Source organism: Symphodus melops (assembly GCF_947650265.1).
Source record: "Symphodus melops genome assembly, chromosome: 13".
Classification (NCBI taxonomy): Eukaryota; Metazoa; Chordata; class Actinopteri; order Labriformes; family Labridae; genus Symphodus; species Symphodus melops.
In genome coordinates this window covers 22,565,072-22,588,434 of record NC_136703.1, presented here as the reverse complement: position 1 = coordinate 22,588,434, position 23,363 = coordinate 22,565,072, and the positions used below count along the sequence as shown (strand labels likewise).

Here is a 23,363-nt window from a genome sequence, read left to right as displayed (position 1 = left end):
CACAGACTCTGGTATGGAATTTGCTGCAAAAATAAATCCCACTGTGACAATAGCACTCAGACTATTTTCTTTCTTTTTCTTTTTTCCTGTAACAGCCCCAAATCTTAAACCCCCGTCGTTTTATTCTGAAAGCACCAAAATGAGGGCCAAAAGGAGAGCGATGATTAAGCTTTCTTACCAAACCATAAAGTTTGAGTCCTTTTGGAATGCCAGCCACAAAATCTGCGAGGGGCACAGAGAAACGAAGCAAAGATTTAGGAGGGAAATATCCAGATCAAACACAGCAGGAGGATCAGAGAATTCCATTAGTGATTACTTTCCAGCTCAATAATCAGGTAAAATATTGTAGCTGACATCGAATAGAGTTCACTTCAGCTGTAATATTTATGTGTTCTCCTTCACCAAACATTGGCCATGACGGTACATACTTGACTTTATTGACTTACCCTCCACCTGATCGCCACTAAATTCCCCAACAGCGACTGAGTAGCCTGTAGGTGAGGGTACAAATACAGTCTTAGTGTGCATGGCAGAATAAAAAAAAAGATTGTTTTAATAGAGGTGCCAAGGCGACGCTTGCTTCTTTACCTTGGTAGCTGTCGTCATGTTTAGACTGAATCTGTTTGGTTTCGATCTGGTTCTCCACAGACTGTATGAAATAGCCTGGGTAGTACGCTTTGATGATGTCCTCCTTAGCTGCAGAGATAACCTGACCTAAAGTAGAACCAAAAAGGAATGAAAATCAACTTGAAGTGGGATTTTTTTAGGTTGGATTTCAATGCAGTGGATTGGTTTGTCCACCATACCTTGCCAGTAGTAGCTGCCTGGTCCTCCTAATACCACTTTGCCATCCTGAAAGATAAAAACATTGGCATTACTACAATGAGACAGAAGAAAAAACGTCTTTTATCGGAGAGTGGACTGTTCTTGAAAACAACCTGTTCAAACTTTTTATCAACACTTACAGGGCAGGTAACATGAATCTCTACTAAAACAAGACACTTAAAATACTGAGCACATTCTCATTAAAGCTTCAGAAAAACAAGTGGAATAATTTCTGGGAGAAATGATGATCGTATATGTGTTCTTTCTGTTTATATGAAGAAAGGCCAATTTACTATTTTGCTACGTTTTGATTACTAGTGTACAACATTGAAAAGTTTATCACTCTCGAAGTTATATATGACCAACTATGACTCTGTAGACTTTTCTTATCCATTTAAATCTAAATAAAGTTTTTAAAGGAAATTATAATGACAGAAAGTTAAGGTGGTTGCCTCAAAGAAACACAGATTTACCGTTGTGAAGTCAGCGCTGAATCCTCCCTGACAGTAGCCCTGTCCCATCTCATCACTGATCTCTAAAAACAGGAGGTGAATTATTCAAAGTGAAAACGTCCCAGAACATCTTGTTTCGAGGCATACAATCGAAAAAGAAAAAGAAATAATACTAGTACAAATGACAGGAAAAGACACCTGATTTATGACACCTTATCCTGTCCCAACTCCATTTCAGAGGAGTAGGGTCATTTCAACACAAGCTATGTTTATGACTGGTCAAAGCTTACATCACTGAAGGATTACAATACAGAGGTTTCAAGTACCTGTTCGACAGGGAGCGTACTCCACAAACTTGGTGAAATTATGCGCTGAGAGGTAGCATGTTCCGGTAGCATCAGAGCGGGGGACATCCTTTTCTGTTCTCCAGGAGTAAAGAGGGGCGCAGGCCTGGGGTGGATGGGAGGGGGAGGGGGAGAGAGATGGGGAGGGGGAGAGAGATGCGTTGATGTATGGGGTGAGCTTTTAGGTGGGAGATGTTTTTCCAGTTGCAACAACACCCCGGTGAACTCAGGAGGAGACCTGGGCTGAGGTCACTGGTACATCTGGAGCGGGGTATTCGTGTAACTCAACCCAGGTCACAACCCCAACTATCAGACCAAACAAGAGGCGGCTAAACTTTGATGTCCCAGAGGAGGGCAGAAATATTTCTTTACAGTGAGTAGAGTCACAGGAGGTGAAAATTGTACTTGGATGTCAACAGCTTAATGGGCATTAATGTCAAAGACAAATTTCTGACGAAGAAAATACCTGTTCCCCCTGACGTCATGGTAACACATCAAAGTAGAGAGTTTTTAACCCCTTAGTGGCTGAGAGCCCGAGTCATAACATGAGAGAACCAGTGGTGTGGTGAAAAGTGGAAACGCTAACACTCTTTGTCATCTTCCCACATCATGCCTGAGAGTGTTTCCTTACCAGGATTGTGTCACCGTGAGACCGAACAGTGGCGCCGAACCATTGGTGGGACTTGAAATCGATCTGATGTTTTGTTTCATTTATCAAGGTGGTGCGATCCCCTAGAAAAAAAGAAGGAGAAAAAAACAGAAAAATGACACTGAGCTAAAGCTGTTTGACAAAAAAAATACGTTCCATCAGTTGGACATTGAATATCGGAAATCTTTCCAGACCCCCGTGAACATCTGGACAATTGATTCTAGTTTCACCCTTTTTCACCGAAAGACAATCATATGAAGAAAATGAAAAAAGGTGCTTTCTGCCAGACCAGTGGTCAGGACTAGACTCGTCCAGATAACAATACTGGAATCAACAAATGACTTCAACTCAGCTGCCAAAAAGTGAGCTGGTTTGAGGTAAAGTGTGTGTACAGTACAGAGTGTAATGTTACTCGAAGCTTTTCTTCACATTAATCACAATAATATCAGAAGTGTAGTCGGTATGTTTCAGGATTAGTGTTGGCAAGGTCAAATCTGAACATCTCCATCTAAGACATCTCTTAGTAAGAGCTCTTAGTTCTTCTTGGTTTGGACTGGGCTAACTTAACTTAACCTCACTGACCTTTTCACTGTGTTTGACCACCTGGTCACTAACCCTGCTGATCTCCCACTTCAACGCATTGACAGCAACAGGTGACATGACAGATGGTCTGGGGAGTCAGGTTTTAAACACAACTTTATTGGAAGACAGATGTAGCATCTGTGCTGCAGGGAAGATTGAAGTGCAAACAAATTGATTTGGCAAGGAAGTCTCAGACACTGTGCGAGGACATGAAATCAGTATGAGATTACATCGACAAGGAAAGTGCAAATGTGAGGTCAAAAGCCTCCAAAGCCGATGTGAGACAACCAATCTGCTTGACTCTTCACAGTCCTTAAAGCCCCCCCCCCCCCCCCCCCCCCCGGCATGTGCAGAGCATCATTTATACTGAGAACTGATGGACACTGCCAAGATCACAACCTCTAATGTGGGTTTGAAGAAAGCAGGCTGTGTGTCAGGCCTCTCCGTCCACTCCTGTCCGCCCCTGGGCTTTCCTCCCCAGCCAACACGGCAGCCTGGAGCTGCTCTGTGTCTTTGTGGAAACAGCGAAAGGGGGCGGGGGTCCAACGAAAACATACACACTCTGGCCCAGTTTCCTCATAGCAACCTCGCAGTCATCTCTGTTTAGGCACACACTTCTGTCTCCCTAGTCTATGTTTTCATTTTTAATATTATATCCATCTTGCCATCCATTTTCTTTTACTAGCCTTTTTTTTTTGTCTTTGGAGATTTTGCTCTCCAGCTTCACTTCACCCAAGACAGTAAGCAGAGAGATTATAGTTTTTAATAACCTGACCGTATTTCTGCTTAATCTCCAACACTGGGCTTTTCTGCTTATGTTATTTATTGTGGGCTAACAGGAGACCTTCCCCCTCGGTGTGGTCAGAAGTTAATGTGTGAAAAGAAGTGCTTTAGCCATACAGGCAATAACATGACCGCCACTTCAAACAGATCTTTATGGGCTTGTTACTTTAACTAATCTGCCCGAGCTGCACGCTGCTTTTCCTTTAAGCGCCTTATGTATTTTAATATATGGGGGGGGTCTTTGTTTAGATAAGGCCGATGTAAAGCCACCACAGAGGTAAGAGCTGAGCAGTGGCCGTGTTAATTTGAGTCGTGTTACCACTGCAAGCGCGAGTAGTAGCGGACAAGTAATCTTGTAATCCATGTAGTATTACTATGATCCTCTCTCTCTACATCTTTACGCATTCATGAACGTTAAAATTCATTTCTGTTCTGCCAGAGGTTTTGGCCTGTTACGACTGCAAAGGGCTTGCTCATCGGTGGATCAATGTTGGTTATCTATCAGAGACTACCATCCAGACCTGCTCTTCAGGTAACCTGAGATATGTGTTGTTGTATTTTGGGGTTATAGAAAAAATAAGACTAATTGGGTCACTGTAGTCTTTGTGAGTCAGAGGAAACACACCAGCCTCACCGCCCAAAGAGGTCAAGAGGCCAAGTTCTCATATGTTAGCATTAGTTCTAGCATTAGTCCTGTTCTGTGTCACTTTAATGGGCGATGAAAAGTTCTGTTTGTTGTCTAGGAGTTGAGTGAAACCGGCCAGCCGGAGTCACGTGAAATGCAAATGAAAAAAAGGGAGATCCAGAGTGGAGATAGCCGGGGAACCCAGAGATGGACCGCGAAGGAAAAGCATGTAATCGGACTGAAAGCTCCTGGGACAGTTAGCCCTGATGTGACATGGTGCCCGGCTTGGTCTCTCCCGGGACGAGCAGAAGAGTGCAGGGAGCTTGAGTGCATTCATAGACTTGGTCTGCCTTTGAACTGCGTGTGTGAGGATGGCCATTAGTGAGGCTAGAGCCTCTCCTTGTGTGTGTGCGTGTGTGTATCTGTGTGTCACTATGGAAGACAAATGGCCAAATTCACTCATCACATCAGCCGCCCCCTGTGGGAGTACCGACAGCGGGAGAGCAGAGGGGGACAGAGCAGAGGAAAGGGGGTCTGGTTTCTCCCTCTTTCCTCCCTCCCCTTACTCGCCCCCTGCTTCCTCAACCTGCCTCTCTTCCTCCCATCCTGTATGTACCCCTCTGTGACCATCCCTGTTGCCCTCGCTCACATCTCAGATCCATAGAAAGGCTCTTATCTCAATGATAGAGGAAGTGGATGGGAGGGGGCCTCGAGCCACTTTGACCTAATTAGTTAGGCTAATTAAGAGGGTCTGTGGCCTGTGGGTCAGAGCTCAAACATACCGAGAGACTGAGAGACCTATGACACCACTTTGTTAGAAAAATATACCAGTAAGCAATAATCCAGAAGAAGATCAATTATAATTGAGCAGCACTCCTTTTCTCTGAGGAAAGACTGTGTCCTGTCTATTTGACCCTTTGATTTATGATAATCTGGGAACCACTGTAGCATCAGTGACAATTAATAAAGAAACCTTAATGATAATGTTCAAAATATAGCTTGGAAACTACAAAAGAAATATGTTTGTTTGAATTTACGATGTACATAAATCATTAGCATCCCTTAAATGTTGCAAAAGTCTCCGTGTCAACTCACTTAAAAAAAATGGTATTTATTAAAACTGGAGGTAACTGGTTTGGTGTTAAAAAATATGGAAAAAGATCTCAGATCTATTAAGGAAAAAGTTTAACTATCAGTATGATGTTATATTTAGTTAGCAATATGAAAAAGATCATAGTTTGGGTTTATAAAACAAACACAAAAACTAACCTTTACATGCCTAATTGTTTAACTTCACTTGGTAAATGTTGAGTATTTGTCCCACCTTGAAATTGAACTCTAATCATCTGGATGAAAGCCAGGTTCATTGTTCCTCTCTCTGCTGCCACATGAACATTATGAACAATAGGAGTCTAGAAATAAAGGTAGAGCTGTACCCTTGGACATATTTTAAAGCTTTGGACCATTGACAAGGCTGCAGTGTTTGACGTCTTGGGATTCAGAACGTGATGAACAGCCAGTATCATCATTGCTTGTCCTTTTTATTGCTGTGGTATTTACTATCAGGATTGGAAAGAAAAGGAGCTACAGTAAATGAATCACAGTAGTAAATGTCATCCATGTAACAGCTGTTTGGCATGGCCACATTTGCATGCAGATGTCCATGTTCCGCTTGACAACAAGGAAATCCTGCCATGGTCCAGATGTCAGAGCCACCTCTGGCACTCAAATCAGCTCCTTCAAAGCCCCTTTAAAATATCTGAAGGACATTCTCTGACAACCCGGGGGACTAGCCTTCACTGTAAGGCCTCGCCGCTTGCACATGACATCACTCACTGTGGCCTCCAGCCAGCACCCCTGGATGTGCAACACATTTTATGTTGCAGGAAAAGCAGCACAAAAGTAGGGTACCAAGCAGCGGTGTCCAATAAAATAAATGTTGTTAAAGCAGGCTTGTGAAACACTCAGTGGAATATCTTTCCCTATTGTGCACTACGGATTGTAAATTTAAGTTGGCGCAAAATGCTAAGCTTTGATTTCTATGGAAAGAAGCCAAGAGTACAGCAGGAACTGTCTCCTTATATGTGTAATACATACTGTTACTGTGCGTTTTTAGTGGTTAATCTTAAATCTAGTCACAACACTGTCTTTCTGCTTTCATTGTCCCTCTTTACTTCTCCATGGCTCCATTATGCCAAACAGACTCAGAGTAACTCTGTCAACACACCGAAACATAAATCCATCGTAAGACAATCTTACACACTTCCTTTTGTTCCCAAAAACCACTTTGCCCAGTTCTTTTGTCACAACCGGTGATGTCTACTTCACCTGTCATACACAAACAGCACATTTCTTTGTCTGATCTATTTGTTTATTGGTTGCTTATCTCCCAAATTTCCTGGGGCAAGGCATAACAAACACAACCTAAAGGAAGGAAGGAGAATACTTTTAAAAAAAAAATCCTTTCTTCAACACCCTATTATCCTTTTGGCCCCTAAAGAGACGATGCACACAGGAAGAAAGGATCATGCGTCCAGGAAGTTCAGTGGAGTGGAACGATGACGCCTGATCCAGACCTGCTGCTGACAAAAGGAAATGCTCTAGTGGCTTCAAAAGTGATCAGCAAAACCTCAGGTATATTCAAATGGTTTAAACTGGACCTCCACTTCATCATCCATAAACAGGTCATTGAATACTCAGTAGCTTTTTCATGCTAAACTCCGGACATGTTCATGAAATGTTGAGATGCCACATTTTTGGGAGTTCATGAGTGGATTAAGTGTAGATATTTGTCTCAGGTAATCTGGCAGATGAATGAATAACAGAAAAAGTCAGAATAACCAACAGGTCTCATAAAAGTCTTACCTTCAGAATCAAACGCGATGGCATGGCAATCTGACTGGTTGAGACTCCATGGACAGTAGAAGACAGATCCGCCCTCTGTAACATTAACCTGCCATGTGTTGGCCTTGGGTGCTCCTATTACTACACTTGCACTGCAAAAAAAAAAAGGCAGATAGAGAGGAAAGTTACTCTAAATCTGATGTTACTCATTAACCAAACCACAGGATCCACAAACCTGCAAATTGAAAAGGTTTGAAGCTCTTAACCTGGCCTTGATTAAAAATTGCATTCCAGACCTCCCCCCTCGACACATTGCAGTGTGCACATTTTACCGCTTACCTAGCTATCTTCTGACTCAGAGGCAAAATATTTTAACAGGTTGCAGCACTGTTTTACATAATCCCATACAGCCAGGGGAAACTGATGCTTTGACATGTGCACATGTGATGCCTGAAAAACACATACACGCCACTTGTACATTCAGACACACAAGGAGAAACACTCACACAGTCACACATGCATCCCTGAGGGGCAGATTGAATAGGAAAACAAGAAAGCAGACGGGCTAAGTGGAGTCACACTCGTGTTTCTACAGCTGTGACACCAAACTTCCCTGTCCTTTGAGATACAGTGTACAAAAAAAGAAAGGGAACAGACGTTTTCAACTGACATAGAAAAGAAATCCCAGCGGTAATGAATAGTCCAGGACCAATAAAACACAGGACAGAATTATAAGATGAAAGAGAAGAAGAAGGGGCAGTGAGGGATGATATGCCACTAGAGAAGCCTCAACGCCAGCATGGGGAAGTTCAAAAAAATATTCCCCAGTAGACTGAGCTGCTAAAGTGCACAGATTAGCCATTACATCATTCTGGACCGATTTGACCCAACAAGCACCACAGAAAAATCGCTGGCATTGATGTGGGTTAAAGAGGCATGGCACCATAGAGACTCGATGGTGTCTAGGGGGCTACTAAACAGGAAGAGACCACCCTTTCCGGCCCCTGATCTTCCAATAGTGCATGAAGGTTTACAATTTAGCTAAACTTAGCATCCTGCCCTTGGGGTATTACTCATAAAGGGTGCAGAGGGAGACAGGGAGCTTGCATGAGTCAAACTGTAGTTAAACGAGTAATTTACCATATTTATATGATGTCACGCTCAGGGTCGGAGCTCCAATGCTGTTTTAATGTGGCACTGCTGTGTGATCCTTTTTTTCTGAGAGCATCAGATATATCATTCAGGTTTATCGGTCCTCGACTTTTTGAGCAACTAAACTGACAGTGGACATCTAGAGAGAGAGATATTTCGAATAGAACACATCATTTAGCCCAAGAGATACCTTTTTAACTTTTAAACACGCTATTTGGTTACTATTACCTCAGTATAAGATTGACATTTTGGTCAATTCAAGACAAGTTTATTTATATAGCTTACTCCTTTTGCTTTTGGTTATTTACAGGAAAATAACTCGACTCTATTTTCCGACTTGGCTGACAAAGCAGATACAGCTCTACAAGACTTTAACATGATAACTATCTGCTTATGGTAAATAGTTTCAGGCTTTGTTTGTGGGACAAATTCATCCCTCAGAAGCGATTGATAACCTCAGATGACAAAACACAAAAAGCACTCACTAGCTTGTGGACAAATGTTACAGAAGTAGGTCAGGGTTTGTTGGTGGTCAGTACAAAGCTTTTAAATCATGTCAGAGTCCAAGTTTTTGTAAGCACACAACTGACGCAGAACAAAAGGATGGACTACGAGCAGAAGTTATGAGTTTAGGATCCAACCATTATATTTGGTCTAGATATTTCAGAGGATGTACAATGCCAATTTTGAATGTAGACCAGTAAATCCTGGTTTGGGTTGAAAGAGAGAAAAAAGAAACAATTTGACTTTGAGAGCAAGAAACAGTTTCGGACCTCGTTTGCAGACAAAGGAATACCCAGAGCAGCTGAGCTCCACCTGCAGAGGAGGCTTTGTGTTCAGGGATCCTCACACTGAGACAGCTCGGGATCTCCTGTTTGCTGCCTCAAAACTTTCACACAAATACACATTCTGTAAATATCTGACAATCATACTCTGTCAAGCTGTTTCTTTTATTTTAAATTGTGGGGCTCATTATGTCTTCATCTAGAGATAAAACTCTGCTGAATAAAAAGATGAATTTATGTAATAATATGTGGAAATTCCCTGATTTTTCTTGGGCAAATTTTAAAAAAAAGTAAACTAAGTGTAAGCACATTGATGCAGTGCATGACACCACTGAAGGAGAATGTACACACTCAGGAAGCCAAGGACACTGGAAGCTACAGATCTGAAATGAGTCCAGGCATAATTGACCATGACAGCTTTTCAGAGGGAAATAATAAAGGAAATAACAAAACAAGCAGCACATGCTTTCAGGAAGTTTGCAGCTGGAGCACATTTTCCCTATAAGGAAAGTAACACATGTGAGGACACACATTCAAAGATGGCTATCTAAAAGTATTGCAAATTAGGAGAAATTAGCATTTAATGGGTGCCTTATCAGACAAGGATCTGTCTAAACCGCCCAACACTTTATCTGCTCGCTGTGTGCTCTAAAGGTAAAGCTTTTGTATCATTAGCATTTAATGAAGCTGTAAGTGCAGTCGTCTGAGAGCTGAATTACAAATTCCTTTTTAAGAAAAGGTTGAGTGTATTGCCGGCTCTTGGGATGGGTATGCAAATATATGTAACTGTAGGTGGGCAGCTGTTCTGCATAACAACAGACTCCTCAGGCTGAGCAAAACTTGCTAAAGTGAGTTCAGACCAAAGGCTGTTCACAGAGAGATTGATAGGGATCACAGCAGGCAAAGCTGAAAAGCCATAACCAAACTTTAGTCAAATGTTTTGGCTACTGGAGAATTAAAGCCATCCTCACTTGCTCATTTCTAAGTGTCATGTTGCCATGGAGAAAAAGCAAACCTATTTCACAAGCGACGTCTGCAATGCCTTAGTGGGGGATTCATTTGAGGAGAAACATTAGCTTCACATGTCTTGCAAAGTCAGCCCCACCAGCTGCCACACAGCAGCCACAAATGACCTTAACCACTCAGCTGACAATTAAGCATTAATTAAAACTACTGTAAATGATTCGAGCTGCACGTTTGGAATGTGTAAACAACAGCTTCACGATTAACAGAGAGTGTGTTTGTCTCATGTGAAGCTAAAATGCTACCAAAAATCTCCCACCACACCATAATTGGCAGATTGTAAACCACTTTTTTATGTGGGGTTGAGAAATAAGGGGTGCTGGAACTTGCTGATATGACACGGTCATGCGTGCTTAGCCATTGCTAATATGGTTTATGATGAGGTTACAGAATGGGGTTAAAAGAGGGCAAATTCCTCTGTTGCCCCCTCTCTTTGAGCCCAGAACCCCCCCATTCTACTTTTAATTGTCTTCCACCCAGCTGCAAAGCTGATGTCACTCGAACACTATTATAAAAGCTTTAATCTCGAAAGTAAGGGGAAAAAATTGCATTCGCTAAGCCTGCCAAAGTCACCATCTGCAGTCATAAACATGGTTTAACAAACCCTAGAACATAGATGTTGGGGTGGGGTGGGAGGGGGGGGAGTCGAGGCCTTCAAACCTCAGCAACACCTTTGTAAAACATGTACAGTGACCCATGGAGTGTACACTGAGTTATCAACACATGCTTGAACAGTGAAGTGGTTATATATCTTTTAAATGCCGTGACCTGATCTGAGCCAGAGGCAGCACTTGACCTTCATGACTCTCACTCAGACAGAGAATAAATGAAGCTTGCCCAAATACAACAAACATGTCCAACCTATTCTAAAGAATTACTTCATCTACAAAATTAAACATTGCTAAGACCAATGGGAATTAGATAATTGAGCTGGGTTGTTAGTGCCCATAGTCAATATATTAATTGATAGTTGAATGATGTCACTGTCTGTAACACTGACTTTTAGATAAATGCATTTGCACTAAGAGTGAGCTCAGCTGAATGACAGAAATGAGTGTGTGTTGACTCATCCTAGACCACATTCAGCCATATGAGTTTGCTTGCGTCTTCTCAAAGCCAAGGCCAGACAGAAGCTGTTTGAGTCTGTACTGCCATATGGATGATCTGGACGCTCGATATCCACACACACACACACACACACACACACACACGCACGTGTTTTCAGTACTGCTGTCCAGGAGTCTGGGGATGATGAGAGTAGCAGTGCCTGTTGGGATGGCGTGTGCTGTCTACAGAGAGTTTACTGTGCTGTACAAAAGCCACATTTTTTTTACGAACGGTCAGATGGTACTGCAAGACGCAGAAAGAGATAAGGGAGTTGTTTGTTGCTCTTAAAGCCTGGAGCATGTCAGGACTTTAACAATTTATAAACTTTTCCACATGCTTGAATGAAGTTGAAAGAGAGCAGCTGAGATCTGAACCCGCACCAACCAGATCTGATCAGATAAACAGTCCAGGATCTGATTCCACCATCACCACAAAACGGCTTCCTTGGTATCCTCAAAAGGATAGTTGGGTTTAACAACAGGTGGTCTGCAAATTACAAGTGCTGCTAGAGCAGGAAATCCAACAACGTTGTTTATTGTCACACAGGAAAGCGTTCAGACATCCAAAACCAATTTGAAATAAGTTTAGACAAGATGATTTTACACTTTTAGGAAGTTAGCATTTCACAAGTGGCAAGTGAGAAATGTGAACCGTCCTGCAACATCAAGATGACTTGTGTTCAGGCCTATGCATTTTCTCATACCAAACTGTGCCCACCCCACCCCCAAATACCATCCGTCCTTCGCCTTTCACAGTCAAACTGCTCTAAAATCTTCCCGCGGGGAGTTTAACTGCTGGTGGTTCACACCTCTCCACAATGCCCACGTCAGGGGGTCCAGTCCTCTCACCTCAGGAGAGAGGGGCTGTTGTATTAAATGTGGTGATTGGGGCAAGGGGGGTTGGCAGCTGTTGAAACACTTCATCTGCAACCCCCCCCCCCCCACCAACTCTGACTTAACCCGCACATGCATACATACAAACCAGAGACAGTAATAGAGTAACCTATTACCATCTTTAATATGAATTCTGATGCAAATTTGAATTTCATCCAGGAGGATTTCATTGGACGATGGCGTCATTGGCCTGTTTCTCTATAAAGGATAGCCTTTATCAAGTTACCATACATGTGAGTCATTTCATGACCTGGGGTTAAAACAAAGCAGGCCTCCTGGCAGTAAGAGATTCAAATCTAGCTAAGTGTGAGTAAGGACGACCCTGACCAATGGCTGACTCCATTTAAAGGTAGACATGACGTCCTCGGGGTATTCCCAAACCCACTGCTGCAGACGTGACAGGAGCAGGCTCCATGGCTCCTTTAAACACGTCGTCACAATCAACGCAGACATCATTTTCAAGTCAAACACACACAGGCTCATTTTGTAAAGCTCCCTTTACCAGCAGACCAGAAAAAGTTAGACGGGAACATTACAATGTGAGAGTGGCTGTGTAGCCATGCTAAGTATATCCTCACTGACCTTTACAACAACAGACACTTACATGCCCAGCCTACCAGCCTGATACTCATAGGTGCATATAAAGTTTGACAACAGAGAATTACAGAAGCTTTGTTTAATTAACTCCTAAAATGGAAAACAAGTAAACATGTTGTCGTGAGGACAAAGGGCTCTATTGTCTGCAGGCAATGACGAGAACCTGGATGAAGAAAGACTTGGCAGCTCAAATATATAAACGGGGCTCCTGCAGCTCAAACACTTAACTGGTTTGATTTAGAAATAAGTCCATAGAAAGAGGACACTGGTGAAAACAATAACAGAGAAGAGAGTGATCTTAAATGGAGAGGGACTTCAGCGTAGTCAGAGAAAACATTGATGCTTTAGTGGTCAAACGAGAGACCAGGCCAATGTCAATATTAGTATAACTCGAACCCTTTTTGGAGAGGGTGAACTCCAGGAGAGTGACCTACATGGACTGGTTGACCTCTGCATGTGATCGTCATGGTCGAACCCTCGGTGACTCAACACACATCATCGGCACATCCCTGAAACATGTGTGTGGACTGGAACAGATTACTAACTCTACCGGAGGGTTCTTTGTCATCGCATATCCTCTTCAGACTAAGAGGGCTTGCCTCGTCAGTCAGCAGTCACTTTAAAATATTAACGTCAATATTAATTAAGTTATTGATACATTTCAGTTAAAGACAATATTTTGAGATCTCGGGCTGAAAAATAATTTTGCAAGAACCATTGTGAACTCTGTAACAGAAACATTGTTAGCAGACTGCTATGTCAACACTCATTTTTTTCCCATCCCCTGCTTTGGTTATTGACACTTGAGTCTAACACTGGTTTATGTAGTGTGATTTTATTAGCTACAGTCTAGCTATATGCTGCTAAGAGGCTAACTTGCTCAATGTTGAATGTTGGCAAGAATTACTGTGATCGTCATAAACCATAAGGCAACTGTGAATGGGAAACTGATTCATCCACAGGAGCATGCTGAGAATTTAGAGGTTTGCCCAGACAGCCGAAAAGTTGCCGGTCCTTCATTGATAAAATCTCTAACTCAACAAAAAAATCTGACTTTGATTGGTCAAAGACTTTTCTTTTCAGAAAAGTTTGTTCAGCTTTAAAGTGGCCGCCACAAGTATCTCACTTAGAGCAAAACATTGTTTTAAAATGCATGATCCCTCGAAAGTTCTGCTTTTTTTTTTTTTTGTGGACTTGTACCAGTAGCTATCTCATCCCCTCATTCCCTCCAGGAAAGGTCTGTTATTATTTACACCCTCTGATCTCTGACCTCTTCTATCTCGGAATGATCCACTCCCTTATCACTGCCTGGCACCGGTGAAAACCAAAGAGGAGTCTGTTAGCGGTGTGTGATTGTTTAGTTTTTGGAGAGTGTCAGCCCTCAGAAGTCATAAAGAGGAGCGCGTGTATCAGAAGAGTTCATCTTCACAGAACATGAAATAACATACAAGCACAACAGGGGACCATATATCCTCCTGCCCTTTTTGTCTGTTTCTGACAGGAGCCGTCGCACACAGTTCACAGACTCTGTCCTCAGGCGTTCTTCCATGGTGGGCTGTCTGACAGCGTCCAAACTTAATTTTATTAGCGGAGGCCGGAGGGCACGACAGATATATAAACTCGATGTCAATGACGAGCGCCAAAGTGAGAGAAAGTGAGCCTTTGTGTTTGGAGGGCTGACAAGCGTTTATGGATGTGAGAACTATCTAGCTCCCTTGTTTCCGCATCTACAGCAGCGATTGGTCATTCAGTCGACAATAAAGTTTTTCAAAAGCAGCAACTATTTTGTTCATAAAGGTCAGAGCCAGGCTTACAGCAGCTCCACTACAACTCCCTCTTCAACCCTCAACTGACCTCACCCGGGGAGTCTATCTACTCCCCCTCTCCCTGTCTCCCCAAAGTGTGGGAGATGATGATGTGACGGCAGTAACAAGAGATAACAGAAACTCATTTCCAGACTCTGCTGATATTTTTTCATGTGTCGACTTCTAAGAAACCGGGGATGAAAAGTGGCAGATGTATGTGGTTTCCAGATTAAGCTCCGATTCATGCTCTTAAATCTGCTCTCACTTTGTTTTGTTTGACATGTGACTTCTGAGCACACATCATCCAAAGGAAAATTACAGGTTTTCAGGAAGCTACATTTACATTATTTTTTCTCTGCTTGTATAAACCATTGTCTCGACTCCTCCTCAACGGCTTCTCGACTCAAGAAAACTTCAGATTAAGTCATCAGTATGATGACGTCTCCTGTGTCTCACACATAATGAGACGAAGGGGGGGAATAATGGGGAGGCTAGACAGTGGGTTGGGTGGTTGGAGGGGGGTTATAGGTGGTGGATGAATTAAAAAGCCCTGCAGGATGACATCAGCATAGGAGGAAAATAAGGAGGGGGTGTTGAGGAGAGAAGAGGGTCTATGCATTCAAGCTTCACGTCCTAAATCATACCACTCTCCTGAAGCTTCCCAGGCTGGGACACGAAGAGCAATAGCAGCAGGCTTTTAAAGGCAGGGGGAAGAGGGGAGGAGGTGGGGGAGACGTTTCCCCATGTCTGAGTGTCTGCCGTCCAGGGAAACAGGGAGGAGAAACAGGGGAAACTAGAGCTGCTGCTGAAGGCTGAAGGCCCACTCGGCACAAAGCCCTTTCTCAAATCCCAGCATGCTGGCTGGTCGAACAGTGGGCAGAGGCACAGGCTGAGCCAGGAAGTCTGATTACGTCTGAGTGAAACCTTGACTCTGGCCACAGAACCTTTTGCTAGTCATTATTAGCATTACAGGGTTGGGTCCAAAGCTTGACAGTATGTACAAAACCCAAAGGCAAATCTGTCAGCATCCAAAACCCTGGTTCCTTTTGTTTTTTCCTGTATTTTGTTGTTAACGCTCCTAAGACAGCCAGGATGTCACACACTAGTATTTTCTCCTCATACTGCTGGGGAATTGGACCTGACCACAGGCATGTGTGAATGACTTTAATAATCTCAAAATGACTGACGCCAAAATCTCTTCAGAAAGAATGCCGAGACATTTCCAGCATGCTGGGTGTCACAGAGATCACATCCCAACAGAGCATGGAAGCATCTCAACCCTCAGCAGCGTCACAAACCAATAAAATGTGATTACTTAGGGTTGCAGTTAATAGGCTTTATCAAGCAAGATCAGATTAAAAGGTCAGAGTTAAATGTCATTATGTGGCGGAATGAGATTACGGTTTTGAGGGGGGTTTCCAAAGGTTTTTTGATCCTCGTCGGGGTTGATTCTTTTTCAATGATGGAAAAAGCCACTCTTTTAGATTAGCAGTACAGTGGCTTTAATGTTTACGTCACTTAGGACAGAAATGTAATTTCCTAAATACATTGAATCACAGTGACTTGCATGTACAGGGAGGGCGTGCGCACTGTGCGTAAAGGATACATGTGTCCTGAGATCACAGTATGTACACAAAGCCAAGATTCAGTGTCAGAGGCAGAACATTCAACATCCAAAAAAAAAAAGTTGGCTGAATCCTGTAATTCCCTTTTGGAAGTTTGCCCTGTAACCTTTAGAGAGGGGTCGGAAATGTCCTGAAGTTCTCCGGTAAAACTGAGGCAATGGAAAGTTAGAAGGCAAAATGTTCAACAAGTGATGACTTCAATCAGAAACAAATGTTTCAGGCTTTGGTCTGGTGTTGGTTTGCTGAGGGGAAAAAGCCCCTCTTGTATAGATAACAATTATTTATTTACTTTAACTGTGGGTTGGAGAGAAACTCACCTGGCAGAATCAGCCAAATAAAAGTCAACAGAGTATCCGAAGTAGCTCCCTTCAGGTCCGCTGTAAACAGCTGGGCTCTCCACGTCCAAGTTAAACGCCTCACAGACAGGCTGAGAAAAAGTGAGTAATAGTCCGATCATACAAAGGACTGAGCGTGCGAGGAGGTCCGCTATCCCCGACGTCTTCGCGTCAAATCCTTCCAAGCCCATCACTGAGAATAAATTAATCCACTAAAGCCTTTGTCAAATGGCGAAATTGTTTCCAGTTTCTCGGCGCGCTCGAGACCGCAGATTCGAGCTTGAAACAGTGGTGGATTATGGCTAAAACTGCATCCCTGTAACTCTAACCGGCCAGTATGTCATTAATGCTCCGTCAGCTCCTCTGTGCGTCCTCGCTCCTCTCTGCCTCTCTCTCTCTCTCTCTCTCTCTCCAGACACACGCCTCCTCTGCTCACCTACTCATGATACATGAGGCTGGGAGTTCCCACAGCCGTGACAAAGTTTGGAGGGGGAGGAGGAGCCTGTGATTCCCCTCTACAAAAACATCATCCACTAATGAGATGAGATGAGATGAGATTCAACTTTATTGTCATCACACATATACAAGTATAGTGCAACGAAATGAGGTTTGGCATCTCACCAGAAGTGCAAGAGTTCGTGCTAAATATGTACAGTGATTATAACATTTACAGATGTGGTTAAAGAAAAGTGAATTATTAGGTATATATGGCTGGATGGATTATTGGGATGCTATAAATATAAATAAATGCTATAAATATATGTATATGTATATATAATGTCTGATAACCAGTGTGCTATAAGATGTAGTCACCTTTTATACTTTTGAGATCAGAGGCTTTGTTATCAGCGACACAGAGATCATTAACAAAAAGAAGAATCCTCCTTTTGAGTTTATCTCTCAATTATCTGGAACTTTTTTTTAACACTGTCAATCAGCTTAACATTTTAAACCAACATACTTGGATGTTTAGATACTTATGCTAGAAAATCTTGTGGTTTTTATCTCTTTGGGTTTTCATAGATAAGTCAGGAATCCAAACTGCTATGAAGCACTGCTTTGTTCTCTGTTGCCAGAATTTCAAGCCCTCATTTAAAGCAGCAATCTCTGATGCCAAAAAGCTGAAGACAACTTAGATTTACTGAATGCAACCCTTCATTCGGCCCTTTGAGACTGACTCCAAAAGGGAATCTACCCAAAGGGGGTACCAAGAAAAATGAACCTAACCCTATTGGGTGCTGCTAGCCTTACCAGGTTGCAAAACCAGAAGGTCACCGGTTCAAGACCCACTGTGGATCAAAATATGGAAGCTGGTCTGGTATAGCTACAGAGGTGCCAGGGCACTTCTTGAGTATACTGCTGAGGTGCCCTTAAGCAAGGCACTGAATCCCTATTGACTCAACATTCATATTGTTGTGATGCATCCAGTCATGTAGTTCTGACTTTTGGGGGGTTCGTTTGTTAACCAAAGCTCTTGTATGTTTTTAAGGTACCAGATTAATAAAGTTTTTTATTTTTTATACTAATTAAAACAACCATCCACTGCTGACTGGCGTAAAAACAACATGGCGAGACCCAGAATAAGAACATCGGGGCTCAAAAAAAGAAAGTAAAAAAGGTGATGATGATGTCAAAGGTGATGTCACAGTGGCAACGATCATGAACAGGTTTAGTGTTGATGTTTTTAACAAGCTGTGCTGTATGTAACATCTCTTCCTTTCTGTCGTTGCTGCGTTCAGAAATAAGTTCTGCTCCACATTTAGAGTAAACATCTCAAAGTTACACCTCTCATGATGATGCAGGGACTTATATTAACATCTCCTCACTAATTACTTTTTTCACACACCCTTGAAACTCAATGTGTGATCCATATGTATTTCTAGCTAATTACAGTGGTTCTAAGTCGGGCACATGATGTCCTCTGATGCTGTTGGTGAGGGTGTGGGAAGATTATGTATTCCTGCCTGTGAGTCACACGAGACCGAGGAAAGTGGTTAGGCTGCGTAAAGCAACTACTCACAGAAATGAGACCTTTAATAAACCTATCCAGGGCCGGCTGGAATTAGTGCTTGTTGGTTTAGCTGATTCACTTGAAGCCTCGGGGATTGAACACAGGGGTTAAATTTGGCCGTGTGGCAGTAGCAACATGAACTCTCAGTCAAGTGCTGCTCGTATTTATAACCGGTCTGGAAGTCTGCTCGTAGACAGATGAGGAGTAATCCAGAGTGTCTGTTTGGGGGGCCACTTCACAGCTGTTGGGGGCACTTGATGGTTCAAAGCCCTAATCCTGGAGGGATCTCATTCTCTCACTCTGTTTTTGGTTCCTCAGGACAGGATTGTAGATGAAGGAGAGCTCAGAGTTGAAGATGTGGTTGACAGAAAGCCAGTTTATTTGAAGTTTAAACTTTCCCTCTGAAGTCAAGGTCTGGTTTTCAAAAACTCCATGAGAGATTTTCTTGAGAAAATGTTTGCCGCAAAGGCACTAATGAATTAAAATGAATTACATGTGAACTCATACCACTTGAATTTGTGTCTGTATATTTTAAAGCCACTGGCAGTCATCATAGTCCTCCACAAAGTCCCATGACCTCATGTTTGAGGTTAGTCAGAGGTGGGACAGCACATATTTGGGGGAAGAGATAAAACTGATATAAGCTGAGTCATTGTCTCTTTAGAGTCTTAATGATTCAGAGGTGACCAAGGTACACATAGTTTGTTTATGTAGTGAAGCAGAGGCATTAAGTATCTGCACTTTACATGAGTACCTCTACTTTCCTGTTTCTTTAACTCTGTTTTGTAAGATAAATATCTGTATACTTCTGCCGCTTCATTTTGAAAACAGCTTTATTTAAAGTTTACTTTTATTTGATGGGATTTTCTGTCTTTTAGATAATGCTCGCTAATTTTGGACCAAACATGCCAGTATGCTTCTTGTCAGCCTGTTTGGGTGGATATATAAATACTGACCTGAACTACGATTGGTTGTTTGCCTTGTCAGAGGCGGGACTTTTATCCAAATCAAGTATTTAGGCTGGGTAACAACAGGTTTCTTAGAATTAAGTTTTCGTTACATTTCAGTGTTGCCCATTTCATTTTGTTAATCGTGACTTTAGACATAAGGAGCTGTTTTGGTGGTGGGTGCTGAGGCTAGACCAGTCGAGAATCCCTGATCTAAAGGTTGGTCTCTTCCTTTTCCCACTCTCCTGATTTAGAGTCATCCAGTAGCAATTTAACCAACAAATCCGTGTACACAACTGTGTCCCATATTTTCTGTGTGAGGCCAGAGTCTGTTCTGTTTTTTTGATGACGTGTAATTGGGTTTGGCTAACTGAACAATATTTTCCATTTCCCTCCAACTGTGATTTCTGTTGCAAGGGGGTGTGGTTTTATTCCAATGCCTCTGCTTTGACATCATGACTTGGCCGCTATGGCAACAGGTCTGAAGAGCAGCAAAACACTTAAAGAGCATTTCACCGGACTGCACACTGCTGGCCGACTTTTTAAATAGACCTGACACATTTGCACTACTGCAAGGCCAGGCATATATGTACATGCTGATATGCACACACACACACACACACACACACACACACACACACACACACACACACACACACACACACACACCTACACACACTGACTCTCTCCCAATTTGGTAACTGGCCATATGTTTTCCGATATAGTGGGACAGATTATTTATAGCTTTACCAGAAGGCCACTTAGTGGTCACATGGTTTTATCGGAGAAAGTGTCAACTCTGTTCTCATGCCACTGCTTCTCCTTTGTTTTGCACCTGAAACATATTTTTGAGGCAGTTTAACAATTTTAAAACACATGCTGCAAACTGTCACCTGCAATCATAAAAAGCCTTCAAGGAATACTTCACCCTTTTCCAAAATGTCCTTAATTGTCTAAATTTTTTCTTTAACTTCAAACGTAAGTGTTTTCAGTTCTAAATTCTGAAAAAAAAGATTTTTTTTAATTTTTTTTTATCACTTTCCAATGACTTATATGCTCCAGAGGCACCTAGCTTACCTCATATAATTTCTCTTTCCAGCACAAACATTAAGCTGACACTGATGGGCTCAAATAGGGCAAGGAGGGGAGACACCAGGAAGTCTGCCATTCGGGAACTGTAAGTGTTTTAAGTCACAGAGCAAACACCATTTTACCACTTGAGAATAGACAGCAAATAAAGGCTACAACAGGCAACTTGATAGCTTGTACACACACACACACACACACACACACACACACATCCCCTTGACTGTTGTCACTGTGTGTGTGTGTGTGTGTGTGTGTGTGTGTGTGTGTGTGTGTGTGTGTGTGTGTGTGTGTGTGTGTGTATCACTTTTGTTTGTTCCTTTTAGCCAGTGGTTACCAACCTTTTTATGTAGGATGTATGAATGTTGTTGTGTCAGTCAAGCTTATTGTTCCAACTGTTTATCCATTAGGCTACTTCAGCTAATAATCTCAATTTTTTTTTAAATTGTTTTTGGTTATTTTAGCTAGTTATTTAAATCACATGTAAATTTCTTTAAGCTAACTACTTCAACCATTTCACCATTATGCTAGCTACATTTTAAACTGTAAATGTGTATTACTATTAGCTTGAAGAAATTGTCAGTGCCTTTAGGACATATTAAATTAATATTAATTTAAATTTATTTATCATTCAATGAAATGTCTTGTTCATCAAGGATGGAAAATGTGGTGTGTGAATGGCTATACTGTTGAAAATAGTGTTTCAGAAGAATGGGCTACTGTGGCTTATATTAAAACCTGCATGTGATCTAGACTTCATGCCTAAAACCTGTCTGCCAATGTCTTTTAAACACAGGGTGAACTTCTCTCCCTCCTCCTTCCTTTTCCCCTTTCCCTCCGTCTCTCCTAAACTGTAGAAACAGTGATACACATCTTAGAGACAGGAAATTCCTCCAATGTAAAAGTCAGCCTGTGCTTCCTGTTTCAACTAGCTGCTACTCCTTGTATCTACGTTACACACACTTTCAGCTCTGTAACATTCCCCATATATAAGGAGGAAGGGCGTTGAGGTGTTACTGATTACTCAAGCCGGTCTGCGATTCATTGCATACTGGATGACAGATTTGTCATTTCGGTGGAAGTCCTGAGCTGGACGGTGTTGTTAAGTGGACTGTCCATTGTTTTCAACACAAGCTCTTAGCAACGCAGCAGCTGAGTGAATCATATGATTGTTTTAGAACCAGAATGCATCCCTGAGGCTCCTTACAAAGCAGATTCGCCTACCCAGTTTCTGCATCACTGTTTTCTCTTCTGAACTTTTACTGTCAATCCGGACAAATTGAGACATCGTGTGTGGGGAGCAAGATTATCCAAACATTGTCCATTGTTTAGTTACCTCGTTAAAACAGCCACAAAACGCCTGAAAATGAGCAGTTTTGTTTTTTATGTACATCTGCTAATCAGTGCAAGGCAGCAGAGCTGTAAAGCAGCTGCATGCGAGCTGCTGGGGGGGGAACGACCCCTCATCAGCCTCTCTCTACACTCTATAACACACAACAAGTGTCCCATGGCAGCAGCTCTGACCCCCCTTTATTTACAGCCAGCCTCGTGCTTCAGGAAGTGTTTAGTTTCTGTCCCACATCACTGAACTTGTTTGCTTTAAAACACAACTTTTAAGAGGCAGGTTAAAATGCTTGACATCATTTAATGGGAGGTCACTGGGGTAGAGTGGTCAAGTAGACAAACCAAGATGATGAAATCCCACAGCCAAACAAAAATGGCAAGCTAGGCTTGCTTAGCTTGCAAGCTATCTACAAAACATACTACAAAAAAACCAAACAAAAAACAACAACTTAAATATGGATAAAAAGGATGATAATGAGAACAAAACTTTGGTAACTTATAAAATGTTTCACTATTTATACCAGCAGTTCCAGCATTAACTTCAGTAGGGCAAGCAGACTTTGCAGCCGCTTTTGAGCAATGCATCCTGGTATATGAAGGCACTAATGTCATGGCACAATCAGTGGGAATTTAGCTTTTTAGCTTCAACTATCTCACATAGGGCAAATAAGTCTTTTCAACTACTTTTTCTGTCATCATGTATCAGGGGTTTATATAAGGCTGCTGAAAATTCCTTTTAAATACCATGAATGAAATATAAAACCCTCAACACTCTGAGCTGGATCACAGCCGGCCATATTTGCAAGTCATCATACTAGAAGAGGAACAACAAATAAACCACAGAGGGTATGATTCCAACAGCAGGTCACTTTCCTTCATTGTGAAAACTTGTGAACAGGAATGTTTGACTTGAAAGATGAAGACGTGTGCCCAGCGAGTCACCCAGTTTGGCATTCAGGTCCAGTGTTCATGGTGTCATGTTTTATTTGGATGGCTTATTTGTCTCTCAGAGTAATGGCGTGCCCCCTGACCCTCTCCTGTGTTTTGCTATTGGGGCGAGCGTGCTGCTTGGCCTCAGAGTGAAGGAATGTAGCTGTAAAATGTGTGTGTGAATCTTGGGGTACAGCGGGAGAGGGCAGTGAACCGGTGTGATCACTGGAGAGCCTCGGGGTATTGTTTCACACACAAATACACACACACACACACACACACACACACACACACACTTGTTTAACCATCCACACATTCCCTCCAATTTGCCGCTGTTACTTTCCCACACCCACTCCCTGAGCCAAACATGGTTGACACAATGCAAATGGAAACAGGGCACCCGGCTTCCCATGACCAAAACAAACTGCACTTAAAGAAGAAACGGATAAGAAAAGAGAACCATACTGTTTCTTCTTTTAATCACAGACATAAACATTTTCTTTTTTCTTCTTTTTACAACCTCCTGTTATTGTTTCCAAAACAACATGACAGAGAATAGAGATGACAATTTTAAGCCAATCCAAATCTGTATTAGATGTATAATTGTATCCCAATCAGG

General features: G+C 42.3%; 1 protein-coding gene across 1 annotated transcript in view; it reads right to left on the bottom strand.

Annotated features, from left to right (window-relative positions):
* The window catches only part of itga5 (integrin, alpha 5 (fibronectin receptor, alpha polypeptide)), a 35,286-nt gene extending 18,468 nt beyond the window's left edge, over nucleotides 1-16,818 (bottom strand). The window contains exons 1-9 of the mRNA XM_079359022.1: nucleotides 16,409-16,818; nucleotides 7,126-7,256; nucleotides 2,253-2,353; nucleotides 1,604-1,727; nucleotides 1,299-1,360; nucleotides 807-852; nucleotides 589-714; nucleotides 447-491; nucleotides 179-222 (exon numbers count right to left, since the gene is read on the bottom strand). Coding sequence (XP_079215148.1) covers nucleotides 179-222; nucleotides 447-491; nucleotides 589-714; nucleotides 807-852; nucleotides 1,299-1,360; nucleotides 1,604-1,727; nucleotides 2,253-2,353; nucleotides 7,126-7,256; nucleotides 16,409-16,617 — 888 coding nt within the window. The 5' untranslated portion in view covers nucleotides 16,618-16,818. The remainder of the gene's footprint in view (nucleotides 1-178; nucleotides 223-446; nucleotides 492-588; nucleotides 715-806; nucleotides 853-1,298; nucleotides 1,361-1,603; nucleotides 1,728-2,252; nucleotides 2,354-7,125; nucleotides 7,257-16,408) is intronic.
* Between the last annotated feature and the right edge of the window lie 6,545 nt (nucleotides 16,819-23,363).